General features: G+C 47.8%; 1 protein-coding gene, 1 long non-coding RNA gene and 1 pseudogene across 2 annotated transcripts in view; 1 reads left to right on the forward strand and 2 right to left on the reverse strand.

Annotated features, from left to right (window-relative positions):
• Positions 1-8,874: 8,874 nt before the first annotated feature.
• Positions 8,875-9,802, reverse strand: LOC116463310 (uncharacterized protein C15orf32-like; annotated as a pseudogene).
• Positions 9,803-10,399: 597 nt separating this feature from the next.
• On the forward strand, positions 10,400-11,717 carry LOC116463312 (uncharacterized). The gene is made up of 2 exons (XR_004246653.1): positions 10,400-10,705; positions 11,544-11,717. It is a non-coding gene; the product is annotated as an uncharacterized LOC116463312 (long non-coding RNA).
• Positions 11,718-17,503: 5,786 nt separating this feature from the next.
• LOC116463313 (alpha-2,8-sialyltransferase 8B) overlaps positions 17,504-18,085 on the reverse strand; it is a 70,189-nt gene continuing 69,607 nt past the window's right edge. The window contains exon 6 of the mRNA XM_032146347.2: positions 17,504-17,876. Within this exon, the coding sequence (XP_032002238.1) occupies positions 17,591-17,876 (286 nt within the window). The 3' untranslated portion in view covers positions 17,504-17,590. The remainder of the gene's footprint in view (positions 17,877-18,085) is intronic.

Below are 18,085 nucleotides of genomic sequence, written 5' to 3' on the forward strand. Positions count from 1 at the left end.
TACTCTGGGTGTATGTTAGGCATCTTGGACCTGCCCCCTATATACACATATGTGAGAACATTTGATATTATTTAATCCTATGGTATAGAGCCAAGGCCTTTTGAGTTAAGCTCTGGTGGCAATGCCTAGTGTCATGCATAGGAATCAAGGGCCAGAATTATAAATCCAGTGCAGTTCTCCTTGCTATCTAAATCAGTTTCCTGCCTTTAGAACATCCATTTTTGAGTCTAGCCTATGACTGAGTGTTTCCCTGGGAAACCTCATAGCAATTCCAGAATAGAAATCATGTTGTTCTCAAAATTCTCTCTCAGGACTGGTAAGGGCAATGCCTGAGTCAAAAGCAGGCAGGGCACCTCTTTGTGCCCCAGCTTCTAGACCCTTACATTGTGCATGCTATTTTAAAATAGGCTGAGTTCAAAGTCAAGAACTCAGATTGTTCACTGTTGGGGTATGGCAACAGTACAGCCAGAAGCATGGCTAGTGTGTCCCACGGGGGAGTGAACCCAGAGATGAGCTCTGTTGGCATCTCTGCTGTTGGGTGTGAGGTTATAAGTGCTGATAAAACACTACCATGTCGTTATGTGTCATTATGTGTAGATTTCACCTGGCTTCATCTTTCACACTTGATCTTGGCCAAAAGGCCGAGAAGCGATCACCTGGCTTCATCTTTCATGAGTCTTAATGATTGTCATGCCAACTTACTAAACACTTTTGAAAAGTCATCACTTTGTAGAATGGCCTTCTCTGCTGTCCTCTTCCATGACCTCCAAATAGTGGTGGCAGACCGTGGGTGGATACTCCTGTTCGTACCCCCCTCCAAACCCGCACATTTCTTTTTAACAGAGAGGCAAATTGTGGAGCACCTTACTGTTTAGAGTGCTGCATTTCTTCCTGTCATTCATCTCTTCCTGTAGTTGGGAGTGAGCTCTGACTTAGGACTTCATCACACATCCTTAATTCCCACGGACAGGGTGAGTAAGAATTATTCCTTTGTTTGGGATGGAAAACCAAGTCTCCTGGAGATTGTAAGAACTTTGGTGGGCTTCTGGCTGAAGACATCCTGAGGTGCTTAGACTCTGCTCTTCGTGTCAAAGAAAAGTCCTTCTCTCTCCAGGCCAGAATAAAAAAATCCTGGGTCCTGTTTACCTGGCTTGGTTATCTATGAAGCTACTACTGCTTTTCTTCTCAGCCTCTCTTCTCTGTCTAGTTTTACTCCATGAGACAATGGCAAGAGACTTCTATTGTCCCTGAGAAAGACGAGGAGAAAGCTGATCTGTACCTCAGTGGCCTATGCAGTTGATCATAATCCTGGGAAACCCCATAGTATTTCCTGAAAGACTGGACTGGCGACTAGCCGACTTTCAAGGGCCATCTGCAGAACTTCTGAAGAGGCACCTGGGAAGTTAGAGCAGAGGCTTGCCAGGACTCCTCCTCTGTGCTCTAGCTTGAAGATTAACAATGTCAAGTTGAGAGTAGGCAAAAAATGTCATGCTCACAGACAGCACAGGACAACTAGGGCTCAGTTGAAGTTGGTGGGGGAGACATGCAGTGCCAGCATCAGGACCATCTGGGAAAGAACATTTAGAGAGCGGGAGACATAGCTGCATGGAAATGCTGAGAAATAAGGACACCTAAACGGAGGCCCCTGGATTGGGAGAAACTTGTCCTTGGCAGTGCACTGCAGATGCACTGCAGGAAGGACATGATAGGTTGTAGAAGTTTCCTAGATTATTGTATGAAGCAGGGCAGTGTTGTGGAAAGAGCATGGGCTCAGAAATCTGACTTGTGATCCCTGGTTGGTTGTGTGTCCCTGGACAAATTACCTAAGAAGTCTGAGCTCTATTGCCTCATGTGAAAAATGTGGGTTATATATATAAAGCTGCTCACTGTTCACAATAGGAAAGACTTGGAACCAACCCAAACCCCCATCAATGATAGACTGGATAAAGAAAATGTGGCACATATACACCATGGACTACTATGCAGCCATAAAAAAGGATGAGTCTACGTCCTTTTCAGGGACATGGATGAAGCTGGAAACCAACATTCTCAGCAAACTACCACAAGAACACAAAACCAAGCACGCATGTTTTCACTCATAAGTGGGAGCTGAACAATGAGAACACATGGACACAGGGAGGGGAACGTCACACACAGGGGCCTGTCAGGGGGTGGGGGGCTAGGGGAGAGATAGCATTAGGAGAAATACCTAATGTAGGTGATGGGTTGATGGGTGCAGCAAACCACCATGGCACGTGTCTACCTATGCAACAAACCTGCATGTTCTGAACATGTATCCCAGAACTTAAAGTATAATTTAAAAAAAAGCAAATTATATATATATATATATAAATATATATATATATAATTTATAGAATTGTGGACCTCCGATGTACTGGATTTAGGAAACTAACATTCATTGCCACTCCCTTCAAAGCTCTTTGCCATGTTTGTGTGGTTGGAATTCTGGGAACTGTTGCATTTCCTGGCATCCCATACCAGGAAGACTGATTTGGACTCCACCAATGGGAGGAGGTGGGAGGCACCTATGCATGATTTGAAAAGTAGAAGAACAACAGAGGTCATTCTTACTCCTGCACCAAGACAGAATCACCTGGGCGTCAGGAAACAGTAGACCTGCCGGAGGTTTCGTCAGTGGCTTACGGGACCTCCTGCTACAGTTTACCCTCTTTGGGGTGGTGAGAGACACAGGTTCTGGTGGCAGCTTCCTGAGATTCCTGTATGTTCTAATTTCCTGAAATTAGTGGTAGTTTTTTCTGACTTTCATTCTCTTAGTTCATCCAACAGTGTGGTAAGCCTCAAATTATCTGCATTAAATCCTTCTTTATTTGAAATACTTGGAGAAGTTTCTGTTTTCCTGACCGAATCTTACTAACATATCTGCAGAATAAAATGCAAAAAAATGCAAAAAGAAGGTGAGAATGAGTAGTCTTATATTTTCTTAGTAAGAAAGAGAAACATTTAAATATCTGAAAGATAGACTCTGGGGACTCTAGTTGGAACAACTGAGGTTGCTCTAAGAATTGGGAACACTTGGCTCAGGTTTAGCCAGTAGAGCTCGAGGAAGAGGGGATGGGAAATCATAGGCATCTCGGTAAGAAGTGAGATTTCAAAATATCTGTAGATATTATCTATATTATCTTTATTTATCTTATTTATAATCTTATTTATAAATAAGATAATTAAAGAAATATTTATCTTTCCCTGCTGCTGGACAAGGGATTCTTAACAGTGAAATGATCTCAAGAAGAATAAATTTAACAAAGAAAAATGTAACCCAAATGGAAAAATCATCTTCCTAGTGCTGTTGCACATGAGACTGTAGCTGGAGAAGAGATGATTTTAATAAAGAGATTTACTCCATAATAGATGTGCACCCGTGTGACCTGTGGGGAGAGGAAGAAATCTATAATCACAACAAAATGATAGCTTTTTAACGTTTTGCTGGACAAACATCCTGACCCCTTTTAAATGAATGTTATCCAAATCCCATTCAACTAGCCTTTTTGGAGTTTGCTAAATTATACAATTTGTCTTCCCCTTATCTGCAGAGAAGCATGAAGCCCCTCCTCCTGTCCAGGCCACAAGGCACTTCTCAGAGAGGGTCTTAGGTTGTACCCTGGCATAATAGAAAGCCCATAATTTTGATACATTCAGCAATGTGATTGTCAATCAGCTCCTGCTTGCAAATGTTCCCTTCGCCTCCTCCTTCCATGCAGGTTTTAGGTAAAGGACAAAGCCTTATTTTAAACCCTGAGTCTTTATCTTATTTTCTACACAAAATCAATCAAGATAAGGGAGCAAATATGAAGAGAGACTTCATCAAGTAACAGGGATGTGTCTCTTCCATTATCAGTTGATGGCTACTCAGATTGGGGTTGAGAGAAGCAATTTCAGTGTTACATACTATCAAGATGGTTCCTCATATCTGAGCTTTTATTTTCCTTGGAGTCTTGAATGCACTTCCTTCTGCACTAACACCAGCTGGAATGGAGTGCCTAGGGGTTGGGGCCCAGGAAATTCCTGTCTTTACCCGTCTGGACTGCCCCAGGAATGATTTCTTTGGAGGCTCCCCAAGAAAAGCCAGGGGTCAGCCACTCTGGGGTCCACTTGGTGTGCGGGGTCAGAGAGAAGAATCACAAGCAGACATGAGCTAGGGGAGGTTATGGCAGGGTGAGCCCAAGATGGGCAGGCAAATGAAGCCGCTGTATCTGAAGCCTGGGCACAGTGAAGCCCATGGCTGAGGAAATGAGAGGGAGCAGACTCCACACCCGGGAAGATGAGAGGGCCATCTTGGACGTAGTCGGAGGAGCTTGTGGTTGCTGGGTTGGGCTCTGACTTTTGTGTGTCTTTTATTAGTGACCTTGGATTCCCGTGCCAGGCTGCCAGTCATGACTTAAGGGCATCCAGCTCCCTCTAATGCCTACTTTTTCTGTAGGCAAATTTAGTTTTACCCAAATCTACTGTTGGGTAGATTTGATGAGAAAAGCTATGATTTTGGAGGAAGCATGTATATTAGGACAAGTAATGAACACGTATTTGTTTAGAAATGATTTAAGTGGGTTGTAAAGGAATAATGTAATTTTTATATGTGTGTGGGCATAGTTCCGTTATGTTGGTAGAATTAAAAGTGTTAAGTAAATCAAGAGAGTGGGTCTCGTTCTATAAAGACTAGGAGAAAGTGATGTGATGAAGAGGGGACAGCCATTCAGCAAGGCCACGTGTGAGGAGACCCAAAGCACAGGTGGACATTGAAAGTGGAACAGAAGGTGCAGCTGAGAACATGCCAGGCAGCCCCCACTCCATGCTGGTGGCTGTGGTTAGAGACAGTGCTGGGCCCCACTTGCCCAGCTCAGTGATCTGTGGAGCAGACACTACTTTCATCCTCAGCTCCCCATTTCTGTCCAGTTTGACTCACACAGGAGGGTGGCTGGAAACATCCATCCTCCCCCAGAAACACCAGGAGAAAACTGATCTGCATCTCAATTGCTTATGCAATTGACAGTAAGCCTAGGAAACTATAGCATTCCCTCAGTGGCTGGCCTGGTGACTGGTATTACAATCAGGAGATCCATAAACAAACCATGAAAACTACGATTAGAAGTGGACCATTGACGTCTCATTATATCTTGGGGGAAGGTGTAGAGGAAAGAGAATGAAGGCGTGAAGGGGTGGACTTGGGTTGGACAAAAACAAGGTGAGACTGCAGGTCTCAACGTTGACTGTGTGGGCACCTGCCTCTCCCTCCTCTGGCATCACTGAAACCATTATCCACAAATCAAGGGCCTCGTGAATCGATGTGGCCTCACCTGGGGCATCATCATGACCTAGTAGGGAGGCTGGGCAATGGTGGCAGGGCTTATTCCCCTGGTGGCTTTTGTAAATTGGCCAGGGTTGGCAGCCGTGTGATAGCTAGCGTCTTGAATGCTTCTTCTGTTCCTTGCTGCCACTGAAGAGAGTGGAGCTTTCCCAGAAGGGTAGACCAGAGAGTCAGCATCCCACTATCAAAATCCCACTCATTCTTCAAGGTCCAGCTTATCTATCACCTTCTCTGTAAATCCTCCGAACCCCCCCAGTTGGTTGGATTGGCATTTCCTCTTTATTTCATTCTGTCATTGGCTGTGCATAATTGTTCCCCCCTTAGACTTGAGCTTCCTGAGGCAGGGACTGTGTGTCCTACAACTTCCACAGCAAGGCATAGTTCATTGCTGGCTCTCAGTGGTGTCTGTGAAGCTGGATGAATGAATGGAAGCACACAATCTTTGGCACACACATGGAGACCTCTTCTTGACCTATTCTTGTTGAGATCTATTGGGTGGCGCATTGGTGTAGGTTGTGTACTATGCATGTGTACTAAACCTCACAGCTCTGGAGTTAGAAGGGGGCCAAGCTTTGGATGTGGGGGTATGAGGGTCAGAGTGTCCCAGCCTTCACTCTTCCCCTGCAGTCCATGTGTCTGTAGAAGAAAGGAGAGCTCCCTTCATGGGCACATGAACTATGTTCCTAAGGCTTATTTCAAGGTTCTGCTTCCATTAGGCAGTAAAGATGGTCCTAGAGACAATGGATAAGTTAAGGAGGAAGGCATTGAAATGGGTGAGTTGGAGAACCAGCAGCAAGTATTCAAAGGCTACCCTCTCCTCTGTGAAGCTTCCCCTGAAGTGTTCTCCCTGGTGTAACCTCCTGCAAGTAGAGTTCTGGGCTCCTTTCTCTCTGCGCTCCCTCTCTCTACACAGCAGTATGCTCACTGTTCTACAACAGCTCTTACAGCGCTTTCCTATGTGTCTGCTCTCTCTCCCCCTCCTACCACTGCACTGCGAGCCCCCACAGGAGCAAACACAGGGTGTTCATACGCCAGGACATCTAGTGGACACTCCCTGATGTTTCTTAAATGAATGGGTGAAGAAATCTCCTCGAAATTCATAGGTTGAAATCCTAGCCCCCAGGTGATAGTATTAGGAGGTATTAGGAGGTGGGGAGATAATTATGTCATGAGGATGGGGCTTTCTTGAATGAGATTGGTGACCTTGTAAGAAGAGACACGAGACACCAGAGCTTGCCTCTGTCTCTCTGCTTTCTGCCATGGGAGATTATGGCAAGAAGATGGCCATCTGCAAGCCAAGAAACAAGCTCTCACCAAGAACTGAACCTGCTGGTACTTTGACGTTGGACTTTCCAGCCTCCAGAACAGTGAGAAATAAATGTTTGTTGTTTAAGCCACTAAGTCAATGTTATATTTGTTATAGTAGCCTAAACTGACTAAGATAGAGATGAATGAATGAACGAATAGGCTTCAATTGCTGTACAGATTAGGGAGGCAGAGATTCCTAGGAGCAAGTTTCAACCTGAGTTTGATCCCTGTTCTGCCACTTACTAGCTATGTGACAAGCCATGGGCCTTGTCCATAAAATAGAGATAAATGACACCAGCCTCACAGGGGGTGGTGGAGGAGTGAGCGGCCTAATCAAAGTGCTCGATGCCATGGCTGGCACACAGCAGACACTCAACAAGTGGAAGGTATGATGGCTGGCTACTTGACTCATTTAGGGTGCTGCAGGAACACAAAGCCATTCCAACATTAAATGAGATGCTGACATTAGATTGAGGGTGCTGTCTGTTCTATCACTATGCTCCTAACTGCAGCTTTCAGGTAGAGGGAGACAGAGAAATGTACCTATTTTGTTCAGGCCTAGAAACTGAGGCCTGGGGAGCCCACTTGTTGAGTAGCCAAAGATGAAAGATTTCAGTAAACTGGAAAGCATTCATCCATTCATTCAACAGGGATTCATTCATTATTGGGCACCTACTGCATGCCAGGCCATGCCTGCTTGCTTCAACAGTGAAGAAGGTAGGCTGAGCTAGGTACAAACTGAGCAGAACTTACCACCGACTAGTCCTTGCCCCCTTGGCCTGAGAAAGCAGCCCCAGAGGAGAAGCAATGAGTTGCCAAGTATCTAATGCTCTGAGTGGGTGAAGAACTTAAGGCTCTATATCTGGTTTAATCACAAGAGCAACCCAGCCCAGCAAGCTTTTAATTTCCACTTTACTGATCATTGAGTGGCTGGATCCACTCTGCTCAGTCAGGAAGCTGAGGAGGCAGGGGTAGGGCCTGGGCCATCTGAGGTCCCCTATTTTCCCTGATGCTGCAAAGGAGGTCCTGATACCCCTTCCCTGCAGTAACCCAGCCTGATGCAAACACTTAATTTCAAGGCAAGCCGTTGGAGCAAGGGAACTGATTAGGTGAGCTGGTAGCATCTTGTAACATCAAGGACAATGCCCTGCACTTTTGCGGCCCATTTCGCACTCCTGCTCTTCATTCGTTTGCTCTGTCCTCTGCTTTGTTGATTTCACTTCTCGCTTCCAGGCTGGCCTCCGCCGGAGAGCGAGTCCACATTTTCCCAGCAGCCTGGCTGCCTCCCATCTCATCCTCAGACACTGAGCCAAGTGGCCCGGTGTGTGCAAAGAAGGATGCTCAGCTTCCCTGGCAAATTCAAAAGGCAGCCGCAGCAGCCATGGGCCCAGGGCTATGCAGCCAGAGCCTGTCACTGGTTCTGCACTAGGAGCATTTCCACTGGGTGGACCCGGGTGACAGCTAGGGTTGGAGAGGCGCTGGCGGCTGAGCCGGATGTGGGGACAGCAACTGTGGGGACTGGCTGGATCACTCACCTACGAAGTCTAATGCCGTGGGTTTGGCTTGATCTCAGGCCTCAGTTTCTAGGCCTGAGCAAAATAGGTACATTTCTCTGTCTCCCTGTACCCGAAAGCTGCGGTTAGGATCATAGTGATAGAACAGACCACACCCCTAAACTAATGTCAGCACCTCATTTAATGTTGGCATGGCTTTGTGTTTCTTCAGCACCCTGAGTCGAGTAGCTAGCTACCTTCCATTAGTTGAGTGTCTGCCGTGTGTCAGCCACTGCACTGAGCACTTTGACTACACTGCTCCTTCCTCCGTCACTTCCTCTGAAGCTGGTGTTATTTATCCCCATTTCATGACCTTCATCAGCTTCAGTGGCAGCAGATCAAGGTCAAGCTTAGAGGCTTCCTGCACAACTCTGGAACCTGAGGGCTTGAGTTTAAATCCCTGCTCAACCATTTCCTGGTTTTTTTGGCCTTGGGGAAGTTTATCAACCTCTTGCTTCAGTTTCCTCCTCTGCAGAGTGAGAATAATAATAACATCAACCTCAAATGGGTAGCTATGAGAATTAAATGACCTAGTCCATGTGAAGCATCTAGTTAGTGCTCAGTGAACATTTCCTGCTCTTTTCTGGTCCTCTGACCCTCTTTCCGTTTCTGTCATCCTCTGGCCCTTTACTGTGTACCTCTCAGAGGCTATTCAAGGTGATGGTTTGCTCATTACCAGTCCTGGCTGACTCTCATAAGATGCCTCTTCGGATGCCTCTCTATGCTTCCGCAATTGAATTTGCAATCTGTACGCACATCAGCTACACAGAATATCTGCTTTGGGTCAAGGATGTGTCCATGGAAAACAAGAGAGGAAAGCCATTCACCCAAAGTAGCTGCCACAGAAACACCAGTGCAGTGAGGCTCTGGTGTCCTGCCCAGTGGTCCAAACGCCCAAATTGGCCACCTGGCCCCTAGTTTCTTGCCTGGAGAACCTGGGAGCAGGGGTGATATGCAAAGTATTTACCAACACAGAGGGACACTGACCAATCAGAATGGACCTGGGCCACAGTGCTGGAGCACAGGGCACATGGAAGGCTCAGAGCTGTGGCTCTTGACCACCTGGCAAGGAAGCGTTTGAACAATTGGCATTGCTACACAGGTGTGCTCTGGGTCTGCATCTGCTTTGCCAGTGGGAAGAGCCAGGGTGGAGCAGTAGCCTGTGAGGAGTCTGGGCTATATGAAGGTGAGTTCCGTCTTCCTGTCACTCCTGAGTGTTGGCTCACCTTATGACAAGATGGTTGAAGGTTGGCAGAATTAAGTGGCCTTCAGGGCTTTTGAGCTGAGATGGTGTTAAAAATGTTGGCTTCAGCATCAAGCCATCCACTCGTGAGCTTTGGCATCTTAAATGAGTCTTTAATTTCTGAGAACCTTGGGTTGTTTGATCTGTAAAATGGGTGCAACACCCCAACAAGGGCTAGTATAGAAAGCATCTCACACAGGGTCCAGACACATGGCCTCGCTGAAAAAGGGGGAGCCGTTCCTTCTCCTCTTGGGGAAGTCTTGGTGTTCTTCCTATTAGGTGGGACCCTTTCCCCACTCTGGAGGTCAGCCGGTGCAAGTCTTCCTTTGAAGCATCCACACTTGTTCTTTTGTTCATGTAGCAGGAGTTTATTAAGTGCCTACTCTGTGCCAAGCACAGTTCTAGTGGTCAGGAATGCCTCAGTGAACACGCCAGACAAGGCCCCTGTCCTCACAGAGCATGAAGGGGAGGCAGAGAACATGGTAGACAGGGCTTTCCTCCCACTGCAAGCATGCAGCAACCCAGAGACCTGGATGCCACTAACACAACGGCAATGGCAACAAAATCCACCAGACAAAACAGAGCCCAGCCTGGAATCAGGCAAGGAAACTCTCAGAAGCCAGAAGCAAAGGACCTCACACCAGGGGCCCGAGAGGGGCTGCCATGGAAGCGGTCACAGAAATTCAGGAACTGAGTCTGGGTCAGTGGTTCCCAGCTGGGGCTGCACCTCTGCGTGACCTGGGGAGCTTCAGGAGATGCCCGGGCCATACCCTAGACCAAGGAATCAGATTCCCTGAAGGCCAGGCCTAGGTTTCAGGAGGTTTTAAAGCTCCTCCAGTGGTTCCAATGTTCAGCTGAGCTCGTAAAGGTCTTTGGGGTGGGGCTGGGGGTGGAGTTCTAAAGCCTGCACAAGCCAGCAAAGAACCTCCTGGGTAAGGCAAGGCTCATGAAATTCTCTGAGCGGGTCAAACGGGGACTGGAAAAATTCCACCCACTAGCTCAGCTAATGGGTAAAAATGCTGGACATTTATCTGGAGCTGCAGGGGGTCAAGTGTCACCCTTGGGAAATTCAAAGCTGGCCTGTACCTGTTGAGAGCACCAGGGATATGGTCACATTGCTAGCCTGTTGCCAACACCCCAGGCAGAGTCATTAACAATTACTTTGGAGGAGGGCCACTTCCACCTTCCAGGGCATAGGTGACCCCTGTGGAAAACAAGTCCCCCTGGAACATCCTAGAAGGGGAGGCAGACCATCAACTAGTGAGCAGATACGTCATTGTGTCTCAGTTCTGACCGGGAGCCTGGAAGACCTCCATGCTCAGCTTCCAGAGATGTTGATTAAACTTGTGTGGAGTGTAGCCTGAGCATTGGGATCTTTTAGGAGGGTCCTTGGGTTTGAGAACTACAAAATAAATGAGATAATTTAGTTTATGAAGACCACCTAGCAGGATAATGTGTCGTGTAATAGAAAGTAATTAGCTGAGGGAGACAAGGAGCAGGCTCCCCAGGAGGTGGCATTCAATTTGAAGCATGAAAGATGAGACAGAGAGGGAACGCAAGGAGCTGGGAAGCAGATTTCCAGGCAGAGGGTGCAACAAGTGCAAAGGCCCTGACACTAGAATAACAGGGAGCCAGAGGGAGGAGGGCTCAAGGTCTTGTAAGCCATGGTAAGATGCTTGGAATTTTCTTGCAAGGATGAAGGAAAGCCACTGAGGGTTTAAGCAGGGCAATGATGTGATCTGATGTTGGACCAGCAGAATCCTGAAAACTCACAGCTGCATACATTTCACTTGCTTTATAACACTGAGCATCCCCACTCCCTCTACCCAATTTCTCTATCTGCCTTGTCCTGTATTTGCATTTTTGCAATAACTCCATAAAGGAGGTCGGTAGGTGTCTTCTCCATTTTACAGATGAAAAAATACCAGAGCCAAGTCTCATTTGTGACCTCTAGGTTCTTGATGGCAGGTTTTCAGATCATCTGGTACTCCTTCCAGAGCTCCTGACCAGGGCACTTCAAGCTTTGTGAACACAAGATGCAGCCAAGCAACCTGTCCTGCTGTTGTTATTACAGTGAGTTATATTTTTGCCCACCTAGGCCACTGGAGTGAGAATGCAGCAAAACAGCTTGCCTCAGAGTGGTCTTCCCTGAAACACACAACTTCTCTTAAGCATTCAGGATTCTGACCGGCCAGTCATCCCTTCATTGACTTTGTCCAGCAGCTCCACCATTACAGTCTTATTTTAGAAAATAAAGACACTTGGAAACAAATTGAAAGGGCGTTTTCCTGCACCAACCCCATTTGACTTGCCTCAGTATGCTGAATGGAGGGCTGCACTCCCCCCATGACTGCCTGGACCCATCACTCTAAGGTCCATGTAGGTTGCACGGCAGTCCTCCCACTTCTTGGCCATTGGGTCCTCATTTTCTATTAATTCCTTAAGGGATGGCTGCTCATAGTTGGTGCTGGGTCAGTTTTGGAGAACGCTCTTAAATATTTAAAAATGTTGTCCTGGCTGGAGAAATTGAGGTCTTTGTTGACATGGTTCTTGGAAGCCCATAGTAGCCCCATTTCCCATACCCCAGGTTCTAGGGAAAGGTGGCTGAGGAAATGGTGAGGAAGACTGAGAAAGGCCACAAGGGACCTTTAATGCTCTTTGTTGGGTGGTTCTATTGGGCTTTGGCTGCAGACAACTAGTATGATTCTAGAGAAACTATGATCTGGGGCTGGATGGCTCAGTGGACTATCTATGGAAATTGCCCTGTCACCTGGATTGCTAAGAACAGAAATTACATTACCCCCATCATAAAGCCCCAAACAACTAAGAGATTGCTTCTAGATGGTAACCATGGAAACATCTCATTGTTGTGGATGACCTGCCACCAGAACAAAAGCCTGTTTGTTTTCTGCTTCTATGAGGAGTGGCATACAGTGCTCCCCACTCCACACTCCCCTCCTTTCCTGCTATCTCACAGCATTGCTCCAGGTCAGGGCTCAGAGACCCAAGAAGAAGGGATGCCACTCAGCTCTCTGGGCTCACTCTGCTCCTGGCGAATGCCAAGGGAAGAGCCCTGAAGACAGGAAGCAAAGAATAGAGATAAAGATGAGAAGAGATGACATTCAGCAGTGTTGGTGAGAGACAGAGGCTGGGGCAGACTGTCAGTGTCATTGGGGATACCATTAAGGACATTCATGAGGCAGTACACATGTCTGGAATCCCATCTGACTGGCATCAGTAAACATCTTCTTCCATTCATTCTGGAGAGGGAGCCTTAATTAGGCATGAAGAGATTTATCAAAAAGCAGCCCTCTGGAGTTGTTGGTCTCCCTGCCATCTGGAAGGATGGTTTCCTACCCTCAACAACAACAGTGGGAATGATTGAGGGGGGTCCTACAGCTCCACCTCCCAGGCCTCGTAAAACCCAAATGGCTTTTGTCTTTCCCAGAAAGGAGTGATATTTTGCCTGTGTTGATGGGGTTCATGCTGAGGTTTGCCAGGTCTCTGTATCTGGGCCTCTGCATAGGGCTAGTTTTCAGTTTACAGTGACCCAACCACAAAGATGAACAGAAAAAGCCCTGAAGTGAGGATGAGAAGACCTGGATGAACATTCTACCAGGAAGCCATGAGGCTTCATGCAGGTTTTTGGCCTCAGTCTTATGACCTATACAATGGGAATAATGATTTCTGCTTTGGTCCAACCCACATGATTTTTCAGAGGTTCTTATGATATTATAGATGCAAAATGACTTCCTTAAGTATAAAGCCCTCTACAGGCATTAAGGATTTAATCCAACAAACATTTATTGAGCAACTGCTGTGTGCTATGCACCACGCCTAGTGCTGTGATGGATACAGATGAATAAAACACAGTCCCTGCCCTTGGCGAGCTTACAGTCTAGGAACAGTCAAAGGACAAGTGCACAAATAACTATAATACAAGGCAGAATATGGTAAGTGCCATGAGAAAGGTACAAATAAAGTGCTACGGTGGTTCAGCAGAGGGAGAGATCCCAGTGGCTGGTGCATCAGGGAGGGCTTCATGAAGGACGTGGTTTCCGCATGGGCTTTGAGGGAAGAAAAGGGAGCATTCCAGGGGATGGGAACAGCAAGACCAAAGGCACGGAGACAGTAAAACACAGGCGCCCTTTCCAGGAAAAACAACTCTCCTAGGATGACCAGGGGAGGGTGTAAAGGAAGAATGGGGCCTTATCCGGTGGTCTGTAATGTCAGAATAGAGAATTGTAAATTTGTTCATGGGCCGGGGAACTTTTAAAGGTTTGTGTGCAACGGGAGAGGAAAATCACTGTGCATATTCAGGATGGACTGGACAATGCGTCAGTGTGCACAGAGGTAATCTGGGAGATGAGACTGTTGCTGAAATAGTCCAAGTGACAAGTAAAGAGGCAAGGTTAGTGCTAGCGGGAAGAATTAGCAAGGCAGGACATGGGAGAATAGTCGAAGATAACGTCAGCATCTCAGACTGGGTGGCTGATGCGGTCACGGGTCTTTTAGTAGAAAAAGGAGGGATTGTGGGGGAAGGGGACACAGATGATCCACTTGGCATCTGATGTGTTGAGTTGATGGTGCTGCCGTGAGAGCAGATGGGGCGAGTGTCCCTCCAGTGGGTGTAATCCCAGCCTAGAGCTCAGGAGAGGGCTGGGTTGCAGAGAGGAGATGGGGCAGGAGCAGCTTAGGAAGGTGCAGCTGGGTCTGAAGGCAGGTGTGAGGTTGCTGATGGAGAGTGCAGAGGGACCCAGGAGAGGACGCCAGTGTAAGGCATGTCCACGTGGTGGGGCAAGGAGAAGAGAGGGGAATACTGATCAGATCTACCTTGATTCCTTTGTCAATCAAAGTACGGGTTTCAATAAATAAATAATAAATAAATACATACATATATAAATAAATACATTGCTGAGAGGGATTGGGAAAGGAGGAGGGAAAAAAACACAAGAACGTGGCATTCTGGGTGCTGAGGGGCCAGGAAGCGTCCAGGAGGGGTCGCTGCAGAGCCAAGTGGCGTAGAGAGCTGGGAGGTGAGAGGGGCAACGTGGAGGCGCTGGGACGCTGCTGCCAGGAGCTGGGGGGAAGCCGAGGGGCATCAAGAGGAAGGGCAGTCGTGGGTGCTGGAGGCCCTTCCTGGGGCTGGTGGAGGAGGTAAGGGAAGAGGCTGCAGGAGCCAGCCCAGGAAGAGTCAGTGCGTGCTGATGCGCAGAGGCGACAGAGGTGGAGGAGAGAGGGTGAGGGTGTACAGGAAACCTAACTGGTGGGGATGATGTTTCTCAGAACGGGGAAGGAGAAGAGAAGAGATTTTAAGGGCAGATCTCATTTCAGAAGGCTCCGTCTCTTCCGTGAAGTAGAATGACGGGGGCCTGTTGGGGCTGGAGGCGAATGGAGGTCGGAACCACTCGGGTGGCTGATGGTGGGCGGACTGGGTATCTGACAGGTGGCAGGAGGTGACAGAGGGGTGCCTGTCAGCAGTGAGGGCCGGCTGAGGCTGGAGGCCCATTCTCCCGGGATGCCTGTGACCCTGCAGTTACAGCAGAGGATCTAGGGGCCGGGTACAGGCTGTGTGACTCCCTGGGGCCACCCAACACCAGCTGGCCCACACCAGGAACTGCAGTAGAGGCTCAAATTGAACTCTGAATGGGCAGGGAAGTATAATTGGCCCCTGACTGTGCATGCCCAGATGGAGAAGGACAATGAGCCAGGGAAAGCCAAGGCCCCTGGAGCTCCGCCATCACATGGCCAGGCCATTTTGGCAGTGCAGGACTCAAGTCGAGTAGGGGAATAGTGCACATGTTGATTGTCCTGGGGTCTCTAACCTTTCTCTAGAGAGAACCTGAAGTCAGGGTGGAAGGACTCCTTGCACTCCAGCTCACATCAGCTTCAATTTTAGGAGCCATGACTAAGATAGGCAGAAAGAAAACCATGTTCTGGTCCCTCAAAGAGTTCTGGCCCTTTGACTCCCCTGCAAAGGGATGGTGGGGTGCTGGCTTGGTGGATAGAGCTCAGGGCCAACTCCCGAACCTGACATGTGGGTTCTCCGCAGCGCTTACCATGAAACATTCTGGAATCCAAGGCCTTTGTTAATCCACCAAGGCCCTGCTGGAAATTCTACCTGCTCCCCGGGGCACTTCAAGCTTTAGAAATTAAATGTCTTCTAGGGTCTTTGAGATCCTCAAGATGAAAGGCTCTGGAGTGTATAAAATATGGTACTAATTATTTCCACCGCCTGTGAGGAGTCCGAAACCACTCAGTTCCCACAGAGGCTATTAGGGCTGTTTCTTTTTAAAATATTCATTTTATAACGCAAATCCCCAATCACAGACTTCAAGCAACAACAAGGGAAAATGCAGAGATATATCACCTTCCTCATGGTTTTGGGCTGGAGTGTTCTTGCGTAGGGTTAATGGTTCTGCCTCCTCCACTCCCTTCCAGTCAACCATTAATTTAGAGCCAAGGTCCTGTTCTGCATTGCCGTTGATTAATTACATCCGGTCTCATATGCTTGGGAGCAGGTCTTGATTACTTTTCTTGACTCCCTTCACCTTCAAGATAGTAGTTTTTTACTTATCTTTCAAATATGTTTTAAAACACTGTTACTCATCAGGTGAAGGAATACGACTAACAAATCAAGCTGGATATTTCTCTATGTGAGACCTGTGATTCCAGCCCCTAAGTTGTAGGCATCGAGCCCAGATTTGCCTGGAAGATTATGTCCACTATTTGGAACTGCATTTGGCTTTGGGTATTTTTTTAAAAAAAATCTTAAATCTTAATCTCAATAAGGGGAAAAGAATTTTGCAAAATTCTAAAATTGCTTCTGTGGGAAGAGGCGGGTGCCTGGGGGTGGGGTGGACATTGGAACCTCTCCCTGCAGAGTTGAAAACCTCAATGTTAGAGCTTGGTGTGGGCTAGTGTCACCATCAGGGTAGGAAAGTGACAAGAAAGGGACATTGACACAGCAGTCTGGCTGCAAAGGCCCCGCAGAGTGCAGAATGCAGAAGGCAAACGAGAGTGGTTGCAGGGACATGGAGCTAGATGCTGAACATTCTTTCAGGTCTCACACTCTAGGGCTCTGTGAGGCACCCAAAAAGGCAATCATATGTATTTTAAGAAGGATGACATTTATCTTGACAGCACCCTTTCAAGCTCTCATTGTGGCTTCCCTTGTGACAGAGGGGACAGTACAGTCCCTCATGACATTCTAACAGGGTGAGACAGAGACTAACCCAGAGGGTGAAATCCCAGGGTCTCTTCCTCCTCAGTGGACTCACATTGCTTTAAAAAACACCCAAAGTAACCAGATTTTAAACATTCTCCTGCCTTATTCTAGGGTCAAGTGGGCCCTTAACAGGAGGTCTTCATTTTTCAAAAACATGATTCGGAACATTACTCCTCTTCATTGTCATCTGCTTGCTTCACCCAAAGTTCTTGGTGGCTCTTGCTAAGCCAGAACATGAACCATCCATTGTGTCTCCTCCAGCCTTCTCTCCATAGCCGTGGAGGCCTGTCTGAAACGTGTGAGTCAATCGTGTTGTCCCTTGGGCAGTCAAACTCTAAGTTCGTGGAAAGAGGCCCCCTGTGCCGATGGGGCCTCTGCTGCTTGGCTTCCTTGTGCTCCTTTGCCCGGTTGAACGCTCCAACCTCCCTCTCCTCCATGAATGGCACCCACTTTAGACTGGGTCAAGTGTCCCCTCTGGGCCTCGGCTCTCCCCGAATCCACATATCCCAGAGGCTCGGGGCAGCTGACAACGGGTGGCTCTCCGTTCATCCATGAGCCCAAAGATCCTTCCAAGCCAGGAGGCAGTTTGTCATCCAAAGTCATGGGACTGGCTTCTTTTCATGTCAAGTCCTTCCACCCCCGAAGATGGATTGAGTCTCAATCTGGTTCAGGTGGGTTCTCCACACCTTCTTCCTGTGGCCTATCTGCCTAATGCTAGATGAACACCACACAGTTATAAATACTCAGGTCAATATATATATGCAGGTATAGATATATATATTCTGGTCACTGTTTTACACTTTAACAAAGAAAACCACTAGCCTGCTTGTTCTATTGTTTGTGCCACCCCGACTCCCATCTGCCTGTGGTGTAGCTGGCAGGAAATGTGAGCCACTGAGTCCCATGGGGCGCCCACCCTACGTGGCCCCATCGCACTGGCCGACAGTCAGTTTCAAAGCCCCCTGCTCATGTAGGCTCTTGAGGGCCTTAAACTCCAAGGGCATGGTGTGCGGGCTGGCCTGGGAGGTGTAGCCATACTTGAGGCTGTCATAATAGTGGTACTTGACTGGGTTCTGGTTCTGATCCAGCGGAAAGGGCCAGAAGCCATAGAGGTAGATTTGGTTGCAGAAACGTGTGGCCAGGGTATACATCAAGAGGCCGGTGGTGGGTCTTTTGATGTGGACTTTGTTGGTCAGCCAGTATCTGGAAAAAAGAACAAGTAGAAAAAAAAAAAAAAAGAAACATGGGTTAGTGAGTCATCCTTTCCAGGAAGACAAAAATTTTATCCTGCTCAGCAGCCTGCCTTCTGCCACTCCAGGGACCGATCAGGCCACACATCCCTGGTTCCCTCCATAGAGGACTGACAAGCACGTGAAGCAACTGAACTGCTCCTTAGCCTGGATGCGGTCACA

The sequence above is a fragment of the Hylobates moloch genome, unplaced genomic scaffold (genome assembly GCF_009828535.3).
Source record: "Hylobates moloch isolate HMO894 unplaced genomic scaffold, HMol_V3 SCAFFOLD_33, whole genome shotgun sequence".
NCBI classification, from domain to species: Eukaryota; Metazoa; Chordata; class Mammalia; order Primates; family Hylobatidae; genus Hylobates; species Hylobates moloch.